The sequence below is a fragment of the Malaclemys terrapin genome, chromosome 4, assembly GCF_027887155.1.
Source record: "Malaclemys terrapin pileata isolate rMalTer1 chromosome 4, rMalTer1.hap1, whole genome shotgun sequence".
NCBI lineage: Eukaryota > Metazoa > Chordata > Testudines > Emydidae > Malaclemys > Malaclemys terrapin.
In genome coordinates, this window is record NC_071508.1 from 126,662,902 (window position 1) to 126,683,969 (window position 21,068).

General features: G+C 38.5%; 1 protein-coding gene across 3 annotated transcripts in view; it reads right to left on the bottom strand.

Moving 5' to 3' along the window:
- The window catches only part of ATG2B (autophagy related 2B), a 75,126-nt gene that overhangs the window by 5,154 nt on the left and 48,904 nt on the right, over window positions 1-21,068 (bottom strand). For 2 of the 3 annotated variants that reach the window (XM_054025209.1, XM_054025208.1), the window contains exons 27-41: window positions 18,620-18,696; window positions 18,111-18,281; window positions 17,355-17,496; window positions 16,615-16,817; window positions 15,050-15,276; window positions 14,327-14,435; window positions 12,089-12,283; window positions 11,378-11,479; window positions 9,662-9,740; window positions 6,863-7,067; window positions 5,708-5,777; window positions 4,986-5,068; window positions 2,995-3,116; window positions 2,706-2,860; window positions 350-499 (exon numbers count right to left, since the gene is read on the bottom strand). In XM_054025209.1, the coding sequence (XP_053881184.1) occupies window positions 350-499; window positions 2,706-2,860; window positions 2,995-3,116; window positions 4,986-5,068; window positions 5,708-5,777; window positions 6,863-7,067; window positions 9,662-9,740; window positions 11,378-11,479; window positions 12,089-12,283; window positions 14,327-14,435; window positions 15,050-15,276; window positions 16,615-16,817; window positions 17,355-17,496; window positions 18,111-18,281; window positions 18,620-18,696 (2,090 nt within the window). The remainder of the gene's footprint in view (window positions 1-349; window positions 500-2,705; window positions 2,861-2,994; window positions 3,117-4,985; window positions 5,069-5,707; window positions 5,778-6,862; window positions 7,068-9,661; window positions 9,741-11,377; window positions 11,480-12,088; window positions 12,284-14,326; window positions 14,436-15,049; window positions 15,277-16,614; window positions 16,818-17,354; window positions 17,497-18,110; window positions 18,282-18,619; window positions 18,697-21,068) is intronic. The other variant, XM_054025210.1, reaches the window with a different exon arrangement.

Consider the following 21,068-nt stretch of genomic DNA (forward strand, 5'->3'; position numbering starts at 1 on the left):
CAGCTCAGGGGAAAGGAGCAGATGACCTGTTGAGGTCCCTTTCAGCCCCACATTTCTATGATTCCATGAATGCAAATCTGTAGAACACAGATTTTCTATTGACTCAGGTTATAATTCATTTTGTTTGCAAGGTGCCTTGGCCTAATTCTGTTTCTCAGATTTTCCCTATGTGTGAGGCTTTTATAGGGTTTGGGCTAATGAATTAGATTGTATGTTTCAAATGATCTGACATTTCTCGCCAGCTGAAATTTCACAATAAGAACTTTTTAATACCAGCTTACATATTTCATATTTTGCTTTAACAAGGTTTAATTGCAGTTTGGTCAAAAATAACAGCATTTTTGCATACCTCTTTTACCACACTGTATGCTTTGGCCACACCTTCCCGTAAGTCTACTGGCTGATGAGCTAAGCGATGCCGAGAGAAACGTTTGACCTTTTTTGTCTCAATACAACTAGGACCTGGGGAGACCATGTCATAAGCAGTTTCTGCAGCTGCCTAGGGATCAGTTCAAATGAAAAATAAATTAGTATATTCTTAATATAGCATTTGATCACATACCTAACCAAAACAATTTACAAAAATTACAATGATAATCCAGCATGTACGTTCTTGGTTTTTTTTTAAAAAAAAAGATATAAATATGCATTTTACATGCATTCCTCCCTCCTTCAGTTGTTACCACAATACTGGCAAAATAGGATTTAAAAAAGGGCAGACAAACATGGCGTCAGAAGGTTTATATTACACTCCACATTACATATTAGTAAAACAGTCTCATCACTTTTACACACAGAACCACAACACAAGTCATCAGAAATAACATAATTTATGTTCTGCCTCCCTCCCTCTATCTCAATGTACAGAGATACCATAACATTAAAACCCCTTTTTTATTTTGTTTCACAGTGGAATAATTTTAAATCAAGGTGATTTTAATCACTGACTTAAATGAGCATTTAAATAACTTAAAAAAAAATTGATTTAAATCAGGTTGGGGCAGGGCCAGCTCCAGCATTTCTGCTGCCCCAAGCAAAAAAAAAAAGCTGTGATCGCAATCAGTCGCAGCAATTGGGAAAAAAAAAAAAAAGCCGCGATCGGCGGCGGCAGTTCAGCGGCAGGTCCTTCGCTCCTAGAGGGAGTGAGGGACCTGCCGCCCCCGAATTCCCGCAGGTGCCGCCCCTCCCCCTTGGCCGCCCCAAGCACCTGCTTGTTCAGCTGGTGCCTGGAGCCAGCCCTGGGTTGGGGCTTTGTAAAACTATCTTGAAAATTTATGCCACTGCAATTTTAAATTATCTTATAATAAACTAAATTATAAATGCTGCTTTTTAATTGTCGCTACTGGTAAGGTTTATATTTTATTTGAATTTTACAAAATGGCAGTAGTTGAAAATTGAAGATTAAGGCTCTGTTCCTAAAACACACAAGCAGGTATGTACCTTTACTCATATGAATAATGCCATTGACTTCAGTGGGAAATCTCGTATGCATAAAGTTAAAAATGTGCGCAGTAAGTATTTGCAGCTTCAGAAGCTAAAATTGTAATTTTAATAAACTCTTTTCTCTTTGTGCATAGAACGGTTTTCATTTCAAAACAAAATTACTTCAGTGTTAACAGCAGAAAGTTATTCTGAGTTTGAAAACATTAATAAAGTTAATGTGAATTTTTATATACACAAGCCAAAATTTTCATAAGTAGGAGCCTAAAGCTAGGCTTCTAAACCCATATTTAGGTGCCTATGCTGGGATATTCAAAAGCACCTGAGCGACTCAAGAGCACAAGTCCCACTGATATCAAAACTACAAATCCTAGTGGAAGAATACAGCTTTGTCCAAGCATTTTGGCTTTTCTGACTCTTGGGGCTGGTCTACACTGGAGTGGGGGATCAATCTAAGATATGCAACTTCAGCTGAAGTATATAGAATAGAGTAGCTGAAGTCGATGTATCTTAGATCGACTTACCTCCTGTCCTCATGGCGCGGGATAGATGGCCGCGGCTCCCCCATCGACTCCGCTTCCTCTCGCTCTGGTGGAGTTCCGGAGTCGACAGGGAGTGTTTTCGGGGATCGATTTATCGTGTCTAGATGAGACGCGATAAATCAATCCCTGATAGATCGATTGCTACACACCGATCCGGTGGGTAGTGAAGATGTACCCTTGGATGTTCAATAGATTAGAAGGGGGTGTTGGTTGCAAATACAGCACAAGCTGTTTGCTTACAATTTTGTGCTGATCTCACAGTAGGGATGAGCCCCTGGGCTTGTCTCTCTCAGCATGGATGAGCATTTTAAGAATAAAACTTCTTAATGGAAAAAAATTCCTATGTGACATCTAAAATATGTAATTCTACTAACAAGGATAAAATATCCACTTTCACAATTAAAGACTATAAAATGGGAGAGGATGGTAAAAAAAGGCAACGTATACATTACAAATCATAACAGAAATTAAAAAATTATTTTTAACCTTTTAAAGAATTATTTTTATCTACCCTGATTTATTTGCTGTCAATATTTCCATATTGCAAGTGTTTCAAGTGAAATCAAATAAGCCCTCTGGGTAGAGACCATCTGTTTTCCATTTTTGTACAGCACCCATCACTGTGAGGCCTTGATCCTCAGTGGGGCCTTTGGGGACTACCATAATAATTATTACTAAAAAAATTGTTCTCTTGTCTAACCTCAGATATAATGTAAAATGTACCTGTATGGTTTGAACCATTCTGTTCGTTAGCTCTAAAGCTGCCATTGCAGTGGAAGTACCAAAGGAAGCTGCTCCTCTTTGAAAGCCTCTTACAATACGACCATCCTTTCGGTACTGTTCTATTGGTAACCACACTAAGTCCTTCAGACCTTGAACTGAAATTACAGCCAGAATGCAAAACACACAACTTGTTACATAAACCTTTATACCTTGGAAAGCTGCTAAATGCTATATTCAGATTATTTTACCAGTGTGATATGTATTTGAACAGTAACAGAACTGAACTCACCTAATTGCACTAATGAATGCATAGGTCCTACTCCTCCCAGGATTCCTGGTAGCTGGTTTTTCTTTATGTCATTAAGCCATTCAGTGATGGCATAAGAGAATAGCTTATCCACACCTAACAAACTGTAACAGACAGAGTTATTAGTACTATGAAAAGCAATGATGACTAAAGCTTTTGATACTGTCTCACATGACCGTCTCATAAACAAACGAGGGAAATGCAACCTAGATGGAGCTACTATAAGGTGGGAGCAAAACTGGTTGGAAAACTGTTCCCAGAGAGTAGTTATCAGTGGTTCACAGGACAATGAGTGGGGTCCCGCAGGGATCAGTTCCGGGTCTGGTTCTGTTCAATATCTTCATCAATGATTTAGATAATGGCATAGAGAGCACACTTATAAAGTTTACGGACGATACCAAGCTGGGAGGACTTGCAAGTGGAGGATAGGACTAAAATTCAAAATGATCTGGACAAACTGGAGAGATAATGGCATAGAGAGCACACTTATAAAGTTTACGGACGATACCAAGCTGGGAGGACTTGCAAGTGGAGGATAGGACTAAAATTCAAAATGATCTGGACAAACTGGAGAAATGGTCTGAAGTAAACAGGATGAAATTCAATAAGGACAAATACAAAGTACTCCATTTAGGAAGGAACAATCAGATGCACACATACAAAAGGGGAAATGACTGCCTATGTAGGAGTACTGCGGAAAAGGATCTGGGGAGCATAGTGGACCACAAGCTAAATATTAATCAACAGTGTAATGCTGTTTCAAAAAAAGCGAACACCATTCTGGGATGTATTAGCAGGAGTGTTGTAAGCAAGACATGAGAAGTAATTCTTCCGCTCTACTCTGTGCTGATTAGGCCTCAACTGGAATATTTTGTCTAGTTCTGGGCGCCACATTTCAGGAAAGATGTGGACAAATTGGAGAGAGTCCAGAGAAGAGCAACAAAAATGATTAAAGGTCAAGAAAACATGACCTATGAGGGAAGATTGAAAAAATTGGGTTTGTTTAGTCTGGAAAAGAGAAGACAGAGGGGACATAATAAGTTTTCAAGTACATAAAAGGTTGTTAGAAGGAAGTGGGAGAAAAATTATTTTTCTTAAGCTCTGAGTATAGGACAAGAAGCAATGTGCTTAAATTGCAGCAAGGAAGGTTTAGGTTGGACAGTAGGAAAAACTTCCTCACTGTCAGGGTGGCTAAGCGCTGGAATAAATTGCCTAGGGAGGTTGGGGAATCTCCATCATTGGAGATTTTTAAGAGCAGGTTAGACAAACACCTGTCAGAAATGGTCTAGATAATACTTAGTCCTACCATAAGTGCAGGGGACTGGACTAGATGACCTCTCAAGGTCCCTTCCAGTCCTATGATTCTATGGCTTGAGGGATGTTTTTTCTAGTGAATGAGAATAAGAAAAGACATTTAAACACTAAAATAAGGGGAAAAGTGAAGACTCAAATGCCATACTCACTTACCCTGGCAAACTGAGATATTTATCTTTGTGCTCTCCCCAGTAAAAAAAAAAATATACATCTACAATTGCATTCTGGGATATGTTAGTGGAAGAAAACTTGTGGGGAAAATTGATAAAGAAGAAGCACAGCTTCATGTTATTCCCATAGGCTTTGAATCAGGAAAGAACTTAAGTATGTGTTTAATTTTAAGATTTTATGGTCAAGTTCAGTACATGGTTAAGAGTAGTTTTGAACAGAGCCATATTAGACATATTGTTCCTGAATTGGAGCCATATTAGACAATTCTCAGTCCTAGTTTTCATCCCATTCACACCACAAATGTCTATAAACAAACAGTTTAAGTGCATTAAAAATGAAGTTTCTCCTTATAAAAACCATTGCAGTGTGCTCTGAATTTTAAATATGCTTAATATGAGAATTTGCTTTTTGCTTGGTATACTCAAGTACTTGCAATGTCCACATCCAATTTCCAGAAAAAAAAAATCATTAAAATTTTATAAACTCACCCATGTCGATAGCAAAGTCTCTTCAACTTTAACTCTGAGCAGTTTAATTGTGCAAGACCAATCAAAATCCCAGCTAACGTACCCTGAAAATTAAATACTTGGTCAATCTAAAAGTCTATCTGCGATACGCAATCTGAAGTTGGGAAATAAATACTTAAGAACCTTGGATCAAACCCAAATTTTATTGAATATATTTTAAATTGCATACATGGAAATAAAACCTACCCCCATAGCTCCTATTTATTTTATTACAGCATTTTGAACTATGCCAGATGAAAACTGACACAAGGTGCTTTGGATAAAGAAGCCGCAATACCAACTAGCAAACTGGTATAAGGGAAATCTTTTGATGGCACAGGCCTCTCCAGCAGTACGGAGGTGTATCAAGGAGTGCACTCAACGGCATAGCTGGAGCTCTAATGCACTTCAAGCATCCTCAGCTGGTGGCATGGTCCCTTGAGGGCCATTCCTGCTGGGTGAAAGTGTGCTGAATAACACTTCCTGTGCTGAATAATGGTGAACCAGACCCAAGGATCTACCCTATTGTTCTCACGTAATAGTTCCATGTTATTTAGTTTCACTGAAAGTTTAAATAAGTAATACTTGAGAATTTTCAAGACTACACTGTAAATGGGTAGGTAGCACAAAGGATAGTTCTGCTCATAGAAAGAAAACACACAAAACATCAGTTTTATCAGATAGTCTCTATGTTGTCAACAAACCTGATCCATTGAGACATGTTTGCCATGGTAATCAAGACGTATTGGAACTTCTGATATAAATCGAAATTCTCTGAAATATACAAAAGAAACAATCAATTTATTACAGTGAGAGAGAAACTGAAACAGGAAATAAATGAAGCCACTCAAAAGGAAAACCAAAGCATGAACCACAAATAGGTGCATGTCACATTATAAAATGATTCTCTTCAGCTTTTTTGTAAGGCATATATTACTGTAGTGCACCTTAGACTGTTGTTCTACTCCAAAATGTGAGCATAAAAAGCAATGTGGCGTTTCATGTTCACTGTTTCAATGACTTCCAGATCAAATTGTAAAAGTTTATATCATCTTTTTCTAACTATCAGCCCAGCAAATTCATCTTGAGATCAGAAAGTCAAGCCGTATTCCTTCTGAATACTGTATCAGCACAATCTTTTCCATGGGCCAATTCTGCCCTTAGTTACACTGGTGCAACTGTATTGTTTTCAGTGCCTTTGCACACATGAAAAGGAGAGCAGAATTTGGCCCAGCAATCGGAATGTAGTTAACCATTCTGTTGATGATGCACGTGCTGGAACAGAATCTAGCTCACTCTCCCATAGCTTGGTTCTGCAGTGCTAACAAAAGTGAAAAGTTAATTGTTATAACGTAAGTAGATATAACTCAATACATAAGGCAGAACTGTTGAATAAGAAGGTGCAATTTCTTCAGTCACTTTTTAGGTCAAAACTACTTTAAAGCTCATCTCATGAAATTTTACTATTGTAACCCTCTTCTCTCCCGTGACACCCACACCCTCCCTTAATTCACGGTCATCCTTGATTGTGTTAATTTTAATTTAGACTCAACTCTTCAGTGCCGGGACCAGTCATTTTATTTCTTGGTAACACACCTTGCTCATCTATGGTGATGTATCAGAGCTTTTATTGAATTTCATTTTCTTCATATACACGTGACAATTTGAAAAAGCTAACAGGAAATTCAAGAAATGGTTATTTTTCAATGATACGTCATAGTATTATATTTAAGCTCTGGAAGAAAAAGATAATGCCCACTGAGGCTGCATAGAAATTATTGTAATACCATATTTTATAAAAAGCAACAAAAATGGTAGAATACATGCAGACCTCTGGAAATCTTGCAACCAAAATTTACCTGAAAAAGACTGGTTGATCGCTGAACGATGTCTCTTCAGGTGAAAAATGATGGTCCTCTCCATTAACCATATCCACAGAATCAACACTATCATGTTGGCTTGTTTGCTTGTATACTGAGAAAGAAATGACCGGGCTTGGGTCCTTGAAACTGCTGACATGCTTGGGCAAACTACAGGTTACATCAGCACCAGGAGACTTTTTAACTGAGATAATAAAAATTTACATACAGTAAACAAATAATTCATAGTCTTTCACAGTAATTTCAAGCAGCCTGTTAAATAAGTGTTTTGATTTGTTTTTGTCTCTAATGAAACAAATGCACTGTTACAGTTAAATGCACTGTGGTGTATAAAAAACGGTTACTCACCTTCTCGTAACTGTTGTTCTTTGAAATGTGTTGTTCACGTCCATTCCAATCAGGTGTGCGTGTTGCGTGCACTTAGCAGGTCCCGTCAGGTTGGCTGTGGAGCCCCCTGAAGTGGCTCCTTCATGGCGCTCGATGTATGACCCTGCTGATCTGACCCCTCTTCAGTTCCTTCTTACCGGCTACTCTGACAGAGGGGAAGGAGGGTGGGTATTGGAATGGACGTGAACAACACATCTCGAAGAACAACAGTTATGAGAAGATGATTAACTGTTTTTTCTTCTTCAAATGCTTGTTCACGTCCATTCCAATCAGGTGACTCCCAAGCGCTACCCTGGAGGTGGGGTTGGAATTAAGGAATCGCTGATTGGAGCACCACCCTGCCGAATGCTGCATCATCTCTGGCTTGTTGGATGATAGCATAGCAGGAGGTAAACGTATGCACCGATGACCAATCTGCTGCCCTGCAGATCTCTTGTATCGGGATCTGGGCCAGGAATGCAGTTGACAAGGCTTGTGCCCTTGCTCTTGTGTGGCACTGGGGAAGTCAAGTGGTGTCATGGCTATGGAGCCAGGGTCTCTTGTGGTAGAGTCCTTCCTCGGCACTGTGTTGCCTATGGATGCCAGAGCACTCCGTATGGACACGCCCGGTGCCGGGTGCTGTGGGCGGAGAGCAGATTCCATTAACAGCTGCTTTAGTCGGAAATCACACTCCTATTTGGTTCTTGGCCAAAAAGCCCTGCAGATTTTGCACCTTTCCATTTGGTGCGCTTCCCCCAGACACTTTAGACAAGAGTCATAGGGGTCACTGATGGACATAGGCTTATTACAAGCACTGCAGGGAGCCCGAGAGGGGTTAGGGATTGGGGAGAGACCCCCACTCCCAACCTACTATTTATCTATACTAAATTACTATTATACTAACTATAACTGTAATGACTAATAGAAAAACGCTAAGGGAGCACTTGCTGAGCAAGTGAGCACTGTTCCAACGGTAGGAAGGAACTGAAGGGGGGGGGTCGGGTCGGGTTGGCCGGGTTGAAGGGTTAAAATCCATGTGCATGTTATATAACAACCTGGTATATATGGATTGTGCCAGCTCTTTTTCAGACCCGAAGTCCAGAGTTTGGTTAAGAGACCAGAGGCCTAACTAATAGTGATCAGCTAAGAGAAAGCAGAATAAACAAGACAACATTGCTTTTGCTAAGATATGCTTGGTCAGTAGAAATGCCAGATGTTGAAGCAATAACTGAATAATTATGTTTCATCCAATGTTTCAAATTGAACAAAGGATCCCTGTTCCTATTGTGTTTCTCCTGAAGGGAAAACAGTCTTCCCACAGATCCAACCTTGAGTTTATGAAATATTGGCACATGTCACTATAATGATATGGCACCCTTCCACCTCCCTTCCAAGGGACCAATGCCCTGCCTTAAGACATAAAGGAGACAATCTCTATTTTCATATGCTTTCACTGTTTCTTTGCTTTATCCCCTAGACATGTACCTGTCGGACAATCAAAGGAGTTACTCCATTCCTATGGACCCCAAATCAGAATTCAACATATATATTTTATACTAATAACATTTTATCAAAGTATTAATCAAATGTTAATTTGCTAACTTGAGACCATGGGCGGAGACATTGTGTAACCTTTTAACCATTGGCTATTGTGCTATCTTGTCTTGCTGCAAAACCTATCCCGGGGTGTGGAACTGCCTACCCTGTCACTTTCCCCCGCCCATGGAAAATCTATATATTTCATTGTAATCAATTAATTGACAGTGTCTCTGAGCCTAATAAGCCAGGTGACACTCCGCCAGCCCTGTGTGTAATAAACCCCTATGCTTTGACCTCTACACGGTGTGGATTTATGTCCTTCAGGGTCATATATTCAGTGCCATGAAGGCGCCACTCCAGGGGGCTCCACAGCCCTCCGACGACCGTGCATGCGCACACACCTGATTGGAATCGACGTGAACAAGCACTTGAAGAACAACAGCACTGGATTTTCACAAGAATAGTAATGTGTGTAAAATGCTCCCAATATGTAAAGTTATAAATAGTTCTATAGGTAGCTAAAGCTAACAAATAAATCATTAGAAAAAGGTCAGGAGTAAAAATTTATAGTAAAAAGTTCTTGATGAGAAACTGAGTAAAGTTCTCAGAATTTCAAGTAAACCTTTGTAATTTCTAAGCATTCGTAGGCTTGCAATAGCATTCATGGAATTTTAACAGAAACCCTACTGAGAATTACACAGCCTGTATATTTCTGCAAGTTGCACCACGGAAAGTAGGTGATTTAAGATTGTTTACATACACAGAAGAGAATACAATATAGTCAAAGGGGGAATAATTCTTAATTAAAAAAAATAATAAGAGGAAGAGAGGGGTAGAGTGTGTGTTTCCAGCTTACTACACCAATGATAGTACCTTCTGGATCTGGAGTCATTAAAACTTCCACTTCTGTAGAAAGGCTAGTGAAAAAATCCTTCAGGAAAAACAAGGCATCCTAAAATAAAGAAATAACGCAATCACGTCAAAGGAAAGGAAACAAATCACCTCAATCTAGAGTTCTCTGAAGAAACCATCCGCAATCCTGGATGTTATGTTTCTGTGGGTACTTGCACATCAATCAAAGGAACAAGAGAATACATTTTAGCATCCAGAGCTCAAGTCTTTTTTTCAATTGCAACCTAAACCAAACAATGCATTGGCCCATATTGTGCAATGGAGAGCCATGGGCAGAAATGTGGGAATCCCCCTTGCATTGCATGGTACGTGGGGCAGCTGCTTTTGCAGTACTGTCCCAATTCCTTTCCTGGGACTCTTCAGACGGTGGGGGACATGCATGGACCCTGCACCAACCCTCACAGAATACAGTCTAGAACTATATTATTTTTCCTTTGGCCTCTTCTATGTAGCTAGAGGGGAACCTCTTAGAATGGATCCATTGGAACTGAACTACTAAAAAGCTGAGGAGGTCATTATTGGGGACCCCAAAGCCAATGTGGAGGCTCTTGCCTCCAGGGAACACATGGCAGAATGTGGTTCATTCTCCAGGGACTGAAAAAGTGGACATCATGTACTGGGCAAAGCTAAAATCATGGTATAGGAATGTTTCAAATAGGAAATTTTCTTGGCTACTAGATGGCAGCACTTCCATGCGATATTTCTGTTCTTGGTGGATATAGTATGAAACTATTACAGACTATAGCAGGGCAGATTTTAAGAGGCACAAATGGCAGTAAGTTAGGTTTTTATCATCCACTGAAAGCCAATGGAAGGTAGACACGTAAATATCATTTGTACTTTTGAAACTCTCCCCCTCCATAGTCTGCAGAAGTCAGTCAAGGAGAGAATTTCAAAGCCATATTGCTCATTTCTATCAAAACCATGTCATTACACTTTTAAACTTTTAGAACTTCTGGGTTTGGGAGGCCTCACATACAGTGGATACTAAACAAATAAAAAACATCCTGAAAGAACTAATTTCTACCATCTCTTTTCAGTGCTCTCTTTGCCATTAATGTTCCAAATAGGTGTTAAAGGATAACAAATGGCAAAGAGCTTGTGGTACAGCAGTCTTACCATGTCATGTGCTTCTAACTAAAATATTATTGACTTCTCTTCTTCACATTAGAATTCAACATTATTGGACTTACTTTCAAGCCAATGATAATTTACTGGGATGACAAAGCTATACAAGTGTTGCCAAAACATAAAAATGTACTCAAGTCTTTAAAAATTCACTGAATTTTTCAGAAGTCTCACTGAATGAAGTGCAATCTTTGAGAGCATAGCCATTTCTGCAGATATTACTAGTCTTTAAATTAAAAAGTCTAGTCACTATGTTGGCTGGAGCACTAGATAAGCTCAATTGTTAAAAAAAGATTTTTTTGTATAAAACAGACATAGACAAATGTACAAGGACACATGTACAGCTGGATGGAATCCAAAGCTACATAACAGAAGGCAATCAAACCCACAAAAGAATTGCATAAAATGTGTATTCGGAGGTTATGAGTGTAAAAGTTATAGTACTCATATTAAATTTCTCCACATAGGCATTTAGAAATTGTACATTGCCACAATCCAAGGGGCACAATGATGCTTCATCTAATGGACAGTGTCTCTAGTATCACCAACCTGGTCGATATTGAGGCGAAGTGGCATTAGTGATACACGTAAACAACATTCCTGTGGGGATCTGCCAGACTCTGGACGGACATGTAATGCTTTAACTGTTAGCTGCAGAACAAGAATGAGACAGAGAAAAACTCAATATATAAAACTCGAAATATAAAAACTCAAACCAAAAACACTGACCAATGAAAAGTGTTCACCTTTCATTCATACTTTGAAATGATTACAACTTCTGTCCTTGTAACATATCTCAATTTGCCAATTATATAGCTAACACAGGATGAGTAACTTATCATGGATTGATGTATGTCTGAAAGATCACTGGAAAAGGAAAGCTACAAATGAAACAGGTCTCCAAAGCCTCTGACATGAATATACTAGGTGTACATGCCTCCATACGCAGCTGAAATTCAAAGTGTACACACACAAAGTGATGCATACTCAAAACTGAAAATACAGTGCAGCTTAAGTAAGCCTGTATGCTAGATCTATTTTAAAATTGCTATAACCTTGAAAAATAGAATAGAATATTCTTTGAGATGACCTTTTATACTAAACTCTACCCACAAGAAATTAAGAAAATAACCTACATTGACATAAAGCTTATGCTATTACAACATTCCATTATCTCATACTTGCTCTTCTGCAATACCATTCTCACAATTAAAACATTTGGTTACTATAATACCCTATGAATAAGTTTCATAATCTTACCATATTAGAATGTGCTTTTCTGGGCATCTCCTTACTACAGTAGAGATAGAGAAATTTATTCATCTGTGATGTAGCCAAGCGATCTCTGATCTCAAGGTCTTGAACAATAAAAACCTGCCGGGACACTGGCTGCTCCAACAGACTGGATTCACATTCCGGCCCTCCTAGAGGGTATACCTCATGCTGGAATTTCACCTTGGAACAGAAAGGCAAAAGGGGATATTAAGGTCCAATGCATGCAAGCCTTTACAATATAACAGTACTGATAAATCTAGGACTTTAAAAATCATGGGTCAGGCTTTAAAATCATGAGATTTTAAAATAAATAAATAAATAAATGGTGGGAGTTTGGGGGTCTGATGTCTGCACTCAACAGAAAAGATTCCTAACCCTGCTTTGTTTGCACATCCATGTTTTAGGATGAAGATTCAATCTGAAGCAAATGGAAAATACAAACACAAAAAGAGAGGGAGAGAAAAGAGGTGTTTTCCACCTATTCATCCTGCCAGTTTATTATTTTCCTCTCAGTCCTAGGGTGACATTTCCCTCACTGAACAACTGTTCCCCATGCGTGGTCTTCAGTGACGTTCTGCTTCTGCCCCGTCCCAGGAAACTCATGCTCCTGATCCAGTCAACCTCATCCAGCAACTTTCTCTTCTCTTACTTCCTTGTCTCTACATACACCCAATCCTTCCATGACTCCAGCCATTATCCCCCCCCCGCAACACTTCACTAATCCTGTTTCCCCCTTGCCTGCTGGCAGCCTCCCCTCCACACAGTGCTTCTCTCCAGCAACCCCCACTTATTCCTCTCCTCCACTCCTATGCTTCGTTAACCCTCAAGTCATCCCCCTCCTTTCCCCCTTCCACACTCAGTAGCCTCCCCTCTCTACTATTTAGTGTAGAATAGGACTACAAGCACAGCAAATGGAACAGTGACCTCTGGTGACCAGCAAGGAGATTGCAGTCAGCTGAGCCCAAATTCCTGAGGTTGCCTGAAGATAGAGCATGATTGTGAGAATATTTAGAAGTGGCCACAATCCATGACATTCGTAATAACATTGAGAGTGTTGGCACTGCAGATATCAGCAAATCATCAACTTCAAAGTCAGGTCATCTGACATTTGAGCACTGTTCAGAATCCTTATATTTTTCACACTATGACCCCATTATTTTCAGATGAATATCTTTGCATCAGCATAGCAATTGATTTATGTCCTTACACTGCACTAAAGAGAGAGGAAAGCCTTAATATGCTGTTAGGATTAATATGTAAAGCATCCGCAACAATCTAGAGGGAGCCATTACACTTTGACAGAATCACTGAAATATTCAAGTGGAATCTTTAACTTTTCTTTTTCCCTCTTTTTACCACGGCAATAGGTCCCTAGAAAAGGATAAAATAGAAAACCATCTCACATTTTGCTGCACATTAACAGTTAATGGGCTGAATTACTTTAAGCAATACAAAATGTACAAGGAATTTGAAGGATAGAAGTAATTTGGCTTTCCATAAAATGAAAATGAAAAATGGTTCCGGCTACTTTAAAAAATATCCATCCATTTACTTTAAACTTACTTAATCAGTAGCAGTTTGTTAATGATATTTCTAATAGCCTCACATTCACCTAAGTTCCATACTAAAGCTGAGTTAAAAATAATTAAATTAAATGTAACTTAGCATAATTTGGTTATAGCAGTAATAGGCTGTTGTGGCAAATGGTGTTAATGATGCTGTGAGGTGATCAAATATTACTGAATATCAAGTTACGGAGTAACCCCAGGCATTTCAGAGCTAATTCCGAGGGAAATGTCTACAACAATGTCTTCATAATAGCAATTTCAATTTGAAGTAAACAGAAAGGAAAGTTATATCATGATAAGGATAGCAAAAGTGGTGGGAAAAAAAGGATTCTGTCAAAATAAAAATACTTTAAGGACTAAAAGCAAATATTTTAATAACTGTTCAGCTTCCCTCGTTTCAAATATGGTTGCTAAACAGAGTTGCACTATGCCAACCATGCAGCCCTGCAAACTCATTTGGTAAAGAAATTCTAAGTCCATCACTCAGCATAACTGTGTTAATAGACTTCTGCATCTAAGTAAGATTAATGCTCATTTTTACTGGCAAGCCTTCTAGCTTCATGGAGTCAATAGCTCATCATTAGGGTTTATAAAGTCTTTAGAATATATATTGTATATGCCCTTGTGTCTGCAGATTTTTCTGTTACTATCTCACCTTGCTTAACTGTATTTCCATTAAGAAGTCTGGGTTCCTTCCTCTTCCCCCACATGTCGTACTACGTCCATGTCTTGTTGGTGTGTGAGAAGGAGAAATATGAGGACTACTAGAAGTGGGAGAAAAGGAGTATTTTTTCTGAGTTTAAATTGAAAGTCAGCCCATACCATCTCTAATCACACAAGCATGCATATTTTACTGGGTTTTACTAAATATTTTTGTGGTCAAAAAAAGAAAATTAACTCTGAAAAATTGCTGCATTAATGTAAACTAAAAATATTTCTCATTTTCACTGTAATAGTTATGCAGAGCTTTAGGCACTGCAAAATATTATAAAACGTATACACTGTTTCCACTGAATTATCATTAAAAAAATAACTCCTATTGTTATCCAAAATAATATTCATTCTCCTCCAACCTGCTTAATATCCGCAAAACAGACTCCATTCTCCACAACCACTTTCAACACACTCATCCCCAATTAAACCCACTCCCCACAGGGAAAGCTTGGGAGAATACATCTGACTTTCAATGTACCCTGTAGGTCAACAAATTTGAACTCATGCAGGTCAAGGGGTGGGAGAAATACATTCCAGAATTAAATTGAACAGGATATTCATTATAAAAGGAAAGTACATTAAGTTCATCTAACTCTTCGTTTTGAAATCAAATGCAGAATGTGTGGATCTGAAAAAGAAATACTTAGTTACCTAAAGCACTTACATAAAACTTTTAGCTGGAGAAGTAGTAGGTGCAGTCCCAAAATCCTTTCCTCCATAAAGGTGCCAAATAAGAGAGATTTCCTTCACAACATAGCGAACCAAAGGGATAGGAAAATGTAGCGGGGCTTTGCTCATATCGGTCTTTTTTACAGGCAGGCTGAAATGATTGTCTTTTATCAGGATTGCATCATCAACCATTATTTTCACTACTGGCTCCTCCTCTTTCTCCTAAAAAAGTTACACAGGAAAGTGAGTGCAATTCTTAATTTCTTCATTCAGTTGTTTAATTTCTTCAAGATAAATCAGATCAGCGTCCTCTTTGCTTCTATACTATGAAAAATATGGAATACAGCCCCAATAACTGTTCTTGTTTTGGTAATAACAGGTTATATAGGGAAGCTGTAGAATCCATGTATTTGGGGGATTTTAAAAACAGATTAAACAAAACACCAATCACGGATAGTCTAGGTATACTTAATCCTGCCTCAGCACAGAGATGGTGAGGGGTGGACTAGATGATCTCCTGAAATCCCTTCTAGTCCTACATTTCTATAATTCTAAGATTGCATGGCCTCAAGACTCAGAACAGCTCTCTCTTGAAAGTTGGCCCCAATGAGATTACTTTATCTCTCATAGGAGATATCAGGTTAACTGGAAATTGAAAGGAAATAAAATATGACTTCATCCAAACTGAAAAATTAAGTTTTAAAACATAAAGAAGTGCTACTCTTATGCTAGTACTGCTGGAGATGGGACTTCTGAGGGCTAGCCAAGTGAATGTGGGGCTCAATATCAGAAGTCTAGAGTTGACTCTGGTCTGTCTAGATAAAGGCAATCTATCAGTGATAGTTTAGTGGTGATACTATGAGGGAAGAGAAGACTTATTTTTAAGTGTCAATGCTCTGTCTCAATTTTTTGTGCAGTGGTGAGACAGACACTGAGAGTTAAGAACTGATATTTTTGCTGCTGCTGTTGCTGTTTACCCACAGAAACTTTTGTGCAAAGTTTGGTAATAGTGCCTATAACAGCAATGGGAAAAGGCTGGCACTCTTTTTAAATTAAAACTTGGATTTTCTGATGAATGGATACAAGACAAATGCTTGCAAGGATAAAATATCTTGAGAAATTCTGTGCTTTTCTTATAAGCCTTTTCAACTACACTACACGTTATAAATAAAGATTTGTTGAAATGCCAACACAGGAAAAATGCAAATTTGCTACTAGGTGACAATCATAATAGAAGAGGAGTAAATACTATTTATATATATATATTCTAGTATATTTGTTGTCATTCCTGGGAGGAATAATGCATGACATGAATTCTCAGGTTTATTCCAAAAAATTGCTACATATCTTTTATATGAATGGTGGGACTTCCTCCAAAATGGCAACATTTCAATGATGATAAAATATAAGGAATATTCTCCTCTCTGTTCCCCTTACTGACCACCCATCAATGTCAGCAGAAAGTTGGTAGAAAGTTACAAAATCTAAAGGGACAGGTCTCAAATGTACTTTCCTCAATCTATCTTACATCTAGATTTCTTAATATTATGAACTTCTTACAGAAACAACAGCTTTGGGTGCAAAAAGAATGCAGAAGTCATCATTTTCAGTAGGTATGTCTCCCATCGCCTCTTTAATCAGGTGGTGAGTAAATGAAGTGTATGTGGGACTTGGCTCTTGTGAGATGTTCCCACTTTCATCTGGAAACAGGAAGAGATCTGAGCAAGTTGGTTCCTGGGTTTGAGATTTTTCATCCAAGATTCCTGATATAAAAAAAAAGGCATTTCAATGGAAATATCTTTATAAGATTCACACAAGATTAAATGACTGAAATTGTGATATTTAGAATAGTTCAAAAATACAATACAATATTCTTAACCAATTTCAAATTGGTATTTAGTTCTTACCATGGCAAAAAAAAAAAAAAAAAAATCACAGTCCTCTTACATAATCAATTACCTTGTTCTTTCTCCTAATGATTTCTCCCTAGATGACTCTCTTGAATCTAAGTTCTTCCTTTGATACTGTAGACTACTACGCCATCCTCCTGGACTGCCTCGACTGCTATGAATGAGCTCCTGGTTTGATGTAGTATGTCTTATCCCTTTATGTCTGCCCAGACCCCTAATGCACTAAGTCCCAAAGAGTTAAATTTGTTGCCTACTATCTAACTATCTGCTCTTACTCCATTACATATGCCTGAATTTAACAGTAAGTTGCCACTTCTGCAATATTGGCATTAAGACTGAAATCAGATATAAAATTTTGAAGTGTTAAACGTGATTCTAGGCTTCTTCTACCGTTAGATTGTGGCCTAATGGGGGAAGCAGCTTGATGGGTCTCAATTTCCTCCATAGCATCACTCATCAAATCCCGTAAAATCTGTTGTTCTGCTTCAGCAAGGACTAGTCCTTGGGAAGATGGTCGGCTAGAGGCATCTGCCTACAAACAGAAGAACTATATAAAGTTACAATTATAAAGAAACTGAAGCACTGTGCTTAACAAGTATTTATGAATATGATTTTTGCTTTCATGGTTTGGTATTCCAGTGTAAAATCACAGTGTGGAAGATAATTGCATTTTAAAATAAACATTAAACTGGGACTATACTCTAGATTACCCAGGCAAAAAGTTTTTAGCAAAAGTTTTGAAGGTCTGTAAAATCACTGTTGAGTGTGAATACACACTGTATTAGAGAAATGCCTAGGTGTCGCAGTGTTTGAAATAGCCATAGGTGGACAGGCATATATATGTCCTAAAAGCTTGTCTTCAGAATGAGAATTAAGTGTATCAGGATGGTATTTAAAGGATTTTGTATTGTTGAGCTTAAATGTTATGAGTGCCAAGAGGAAAGGAAAAATTATTTCCAAAAGCAATTACTGTGAGAACTGCTTCAGAGACATTAAGTTAAGTATTTATGGGAAAAACTCTATAAAAAGTATATATTAATTATTATTACTATGATTATTATTGTGGAAAGCACAGCTAATATATCTGATTAGGAAATATGATGGTGGTAGTGTTATGTGAGTAACTATTACTTTGCCATTTCATACCTTGGTTTTCCGCTTGACGACTCCAGGTTTAATCTCTGTCTTGCTAGGTAGATGCAAATCGCCATAACTCGCAATATACTGTATAAGATTCATTAGCGCAGCACAAGAGTCTGAGCATGTTCGGATATGGATTACATCACTGGAACTGTGTAGCTCAAAGCGTGGCTTAATCTAGGAAGCAATAACGAATAATGACAGAAATCTATCCAAGATCAATTTAACATTCCATATGAATAATATACACAGATTTATTGTTAACTAGATTACTTAGTTGTCTGATCATTCAATGTAAAAGCTTTAGAAACAGAGCAATAATTTATAAATTACTTTGGAACCTGAAATCTCACAATCTGATGATGAGAGAAGGGATGTTTTTAAACTGTTAAGTAGGATTTGATCCTAAACGCAATTTAAGCTTTTCAAAATGCTTTAAAATCAAAATGCAAAATATGTATTTTTATCATTTAGGTTTAACATTATTATTTTATTCTTTTATTTTAAGTACTTACTCTCTCCCCATCAGAACCAGGTTTTACTGCTGTTATAGTCAGTTCCAAGAGTCCCATATCCATAACACGAATATAATCTGAAAGTTATAATGAATATTTTAAACAGTGCCCAACATCAAATGTCATCTTAAATTCTATTTTATTTTTTATATCACCAATTATTAATCTCTGTTAAGAAGCATAATTAACTAAATTTTGTTGATTTTGGTCTTGTCAACACACTTTATACTTCTATGTTACCTTACATCAGAGGAGTTCTCTGGGCTCAGTCCTCAGCTGTTTCTAGTTTAAACATGGTGCAGCTGAGAGAGGAGGAGAATGGTGGCTTTAAGCCACCTTTCCATTTCCCCAGTTCTTGGCCAGATGGGGCCAAAACAAGGATTACTCTGCCACTAAGAATCAAGTAGAATACTGCACGCCTGCCCGATCCTGGCCCCCGCCCGTACGTTATGGAGTAGGGTGCCAACAGGTGGCACAAAACAGTGAACGGATAGATCCTTCTTGGAGCTGAATTGGCCTATCAGTTCTAGGCTAGTGTCCTAACCACTTCCTCAGAAACAGCCCTTTAAATACCTTAACCCATAAGCAAAGCTCTTCATTTCTGCTTTTTATTTTGTTTAAAATTTCCTGTGAATTTATTGATGTTTATTACAAAAATTAAAAAAAAAAAAAAAAAAAAAAAGGGTGAAAATCAGCCGAAAATTTTAACTTCAGTTTTCTGGGTAAATATCAGCATTAATATTGGGGGATGGGAGGACAGAAGAAAAGCAACAAATAGAGAAAAGTAAGAATATTTCTGACCTGGATCCCTGCTCCAGAAGGAGAGATGGTGGCTCAGTAACTTGGGTAGCCCAGGTTACTGAGCTGCCATATCTCCTTCCAGAATGGGCCCAAAGTGGAAGAGGTGAAGGAGAGAAGGACACCATCTGCTCACACCTCTTCTGCTTCTGGGCCTGCTCTGAAAGGAGAGACGGTATCACAGTTAACAGGGACGCCCATGTTACCAAGTCACCCTCTCTCCCTCTGGAGCAGGAAGCCAGGTCTGGAGAGACAAGAGGGCCTCTCCCTTGTTCTGCCCAGGTTACTCAGCTGCCATCTCTCTTTCTGGAGTGGGAAGCTGGGTCTGGGGAATTCTGGCACTTCTTTCTTTAGGGCTCTAACACTGATGTATACATACACATGTTCATGCACACGTGTATCTTCCACTACATTGCCTTACTTTAACAGAGAGTTTCACATTTATGCTTAGATGTACATAGTGTTGTAGCTATGTTGGTCTTAGGATATTTGAGAGACAAGGTGGAGGGGTAATATTTTTTATTGAACCAACTTTTGTTGGTGAGAGAGACAAGCTTTCAAATTACACAGAGCTCTTCTTTCAGCCGGGGAAAGTACTAAGAGTGTCACAGCTAAATGCAAGATTGAACAGATAATTTAGCAGAAGTAGTTAGCATATATTGTAAGAGACCATTCAAGGTGCAGTGACCAGTTAACACCCGTGTAGTCATTAGACAAAAAAGGGGTTACTGGGTTATAGTTTGCTGTAATAAGCCATAAATCCAGAGTCTTGATTAAGACCATGACTTTTAGTGTCTAGTAAAGTTATGAATTTAAGCTGCCAGGCTTGACTTTTGAATATGTTGTGCAGGATGAGGACTGATAGATCAGATAGAAAGTGATCGCTTTGAGAAAAAAATTTCACCCACAGGTGGTAGGGTATTTCTGTCTTATCATTTTCCTGTGTAAGTTCATTTGAGATTGTAGTGGTTGTCTAGTTTCACCCATATAATTGTTATTGGGGCATTTAGTGCACTGGATGAGGTATACCACACATAGAAGTCATGGATCTTGAATGGTATGTTGTGGGGGGATGCTGATCATTGTAGCAATGGAGATATGTCTGTAGGTTTTGCATGTGTACTTGTAGGGTCTGGTGCCTCTTTGAGTTGGTGTCCCCTTGTCTGTGGAGAGCTTACTTCTGATAATGAGCTTGGAGAGACTGGGGGGCTGTTTGAAGGCCAGAAGAGGGGGTTCCGGAAAGATTTCTTTCAGGATGGGGTCCCCTTTGAGTATGGATTTTAGTTGTTTGATGATACCCCATATGGGTTCCAGTGTGGAGTGGTAGGTGACAACTAGGAGTGTGTGGATGGAGAGGGTTTTATTTCTGTATTGAACCAGGTTCCATGGAATGGGCCACCCAAATGCTCCAAGAGAACCTGCTAGAGCCATATAGAAAAGAACTTTTATTTCCTTGTTCTGTGACATGACCCTGCACATACAGTTTAAAACTAAACTGGTCACATTTTTCTGCTATACTACATTACACACTCAAGTCTAACTTGTTGCTCACTATAAACCCAGCTCTCTTCTCCAGTAGCCTATTGGACTTTTTTTAATATTTCTGTAGATTTCTTTAAATTCTGAAGGCTATATATATAAGGTTAGCATA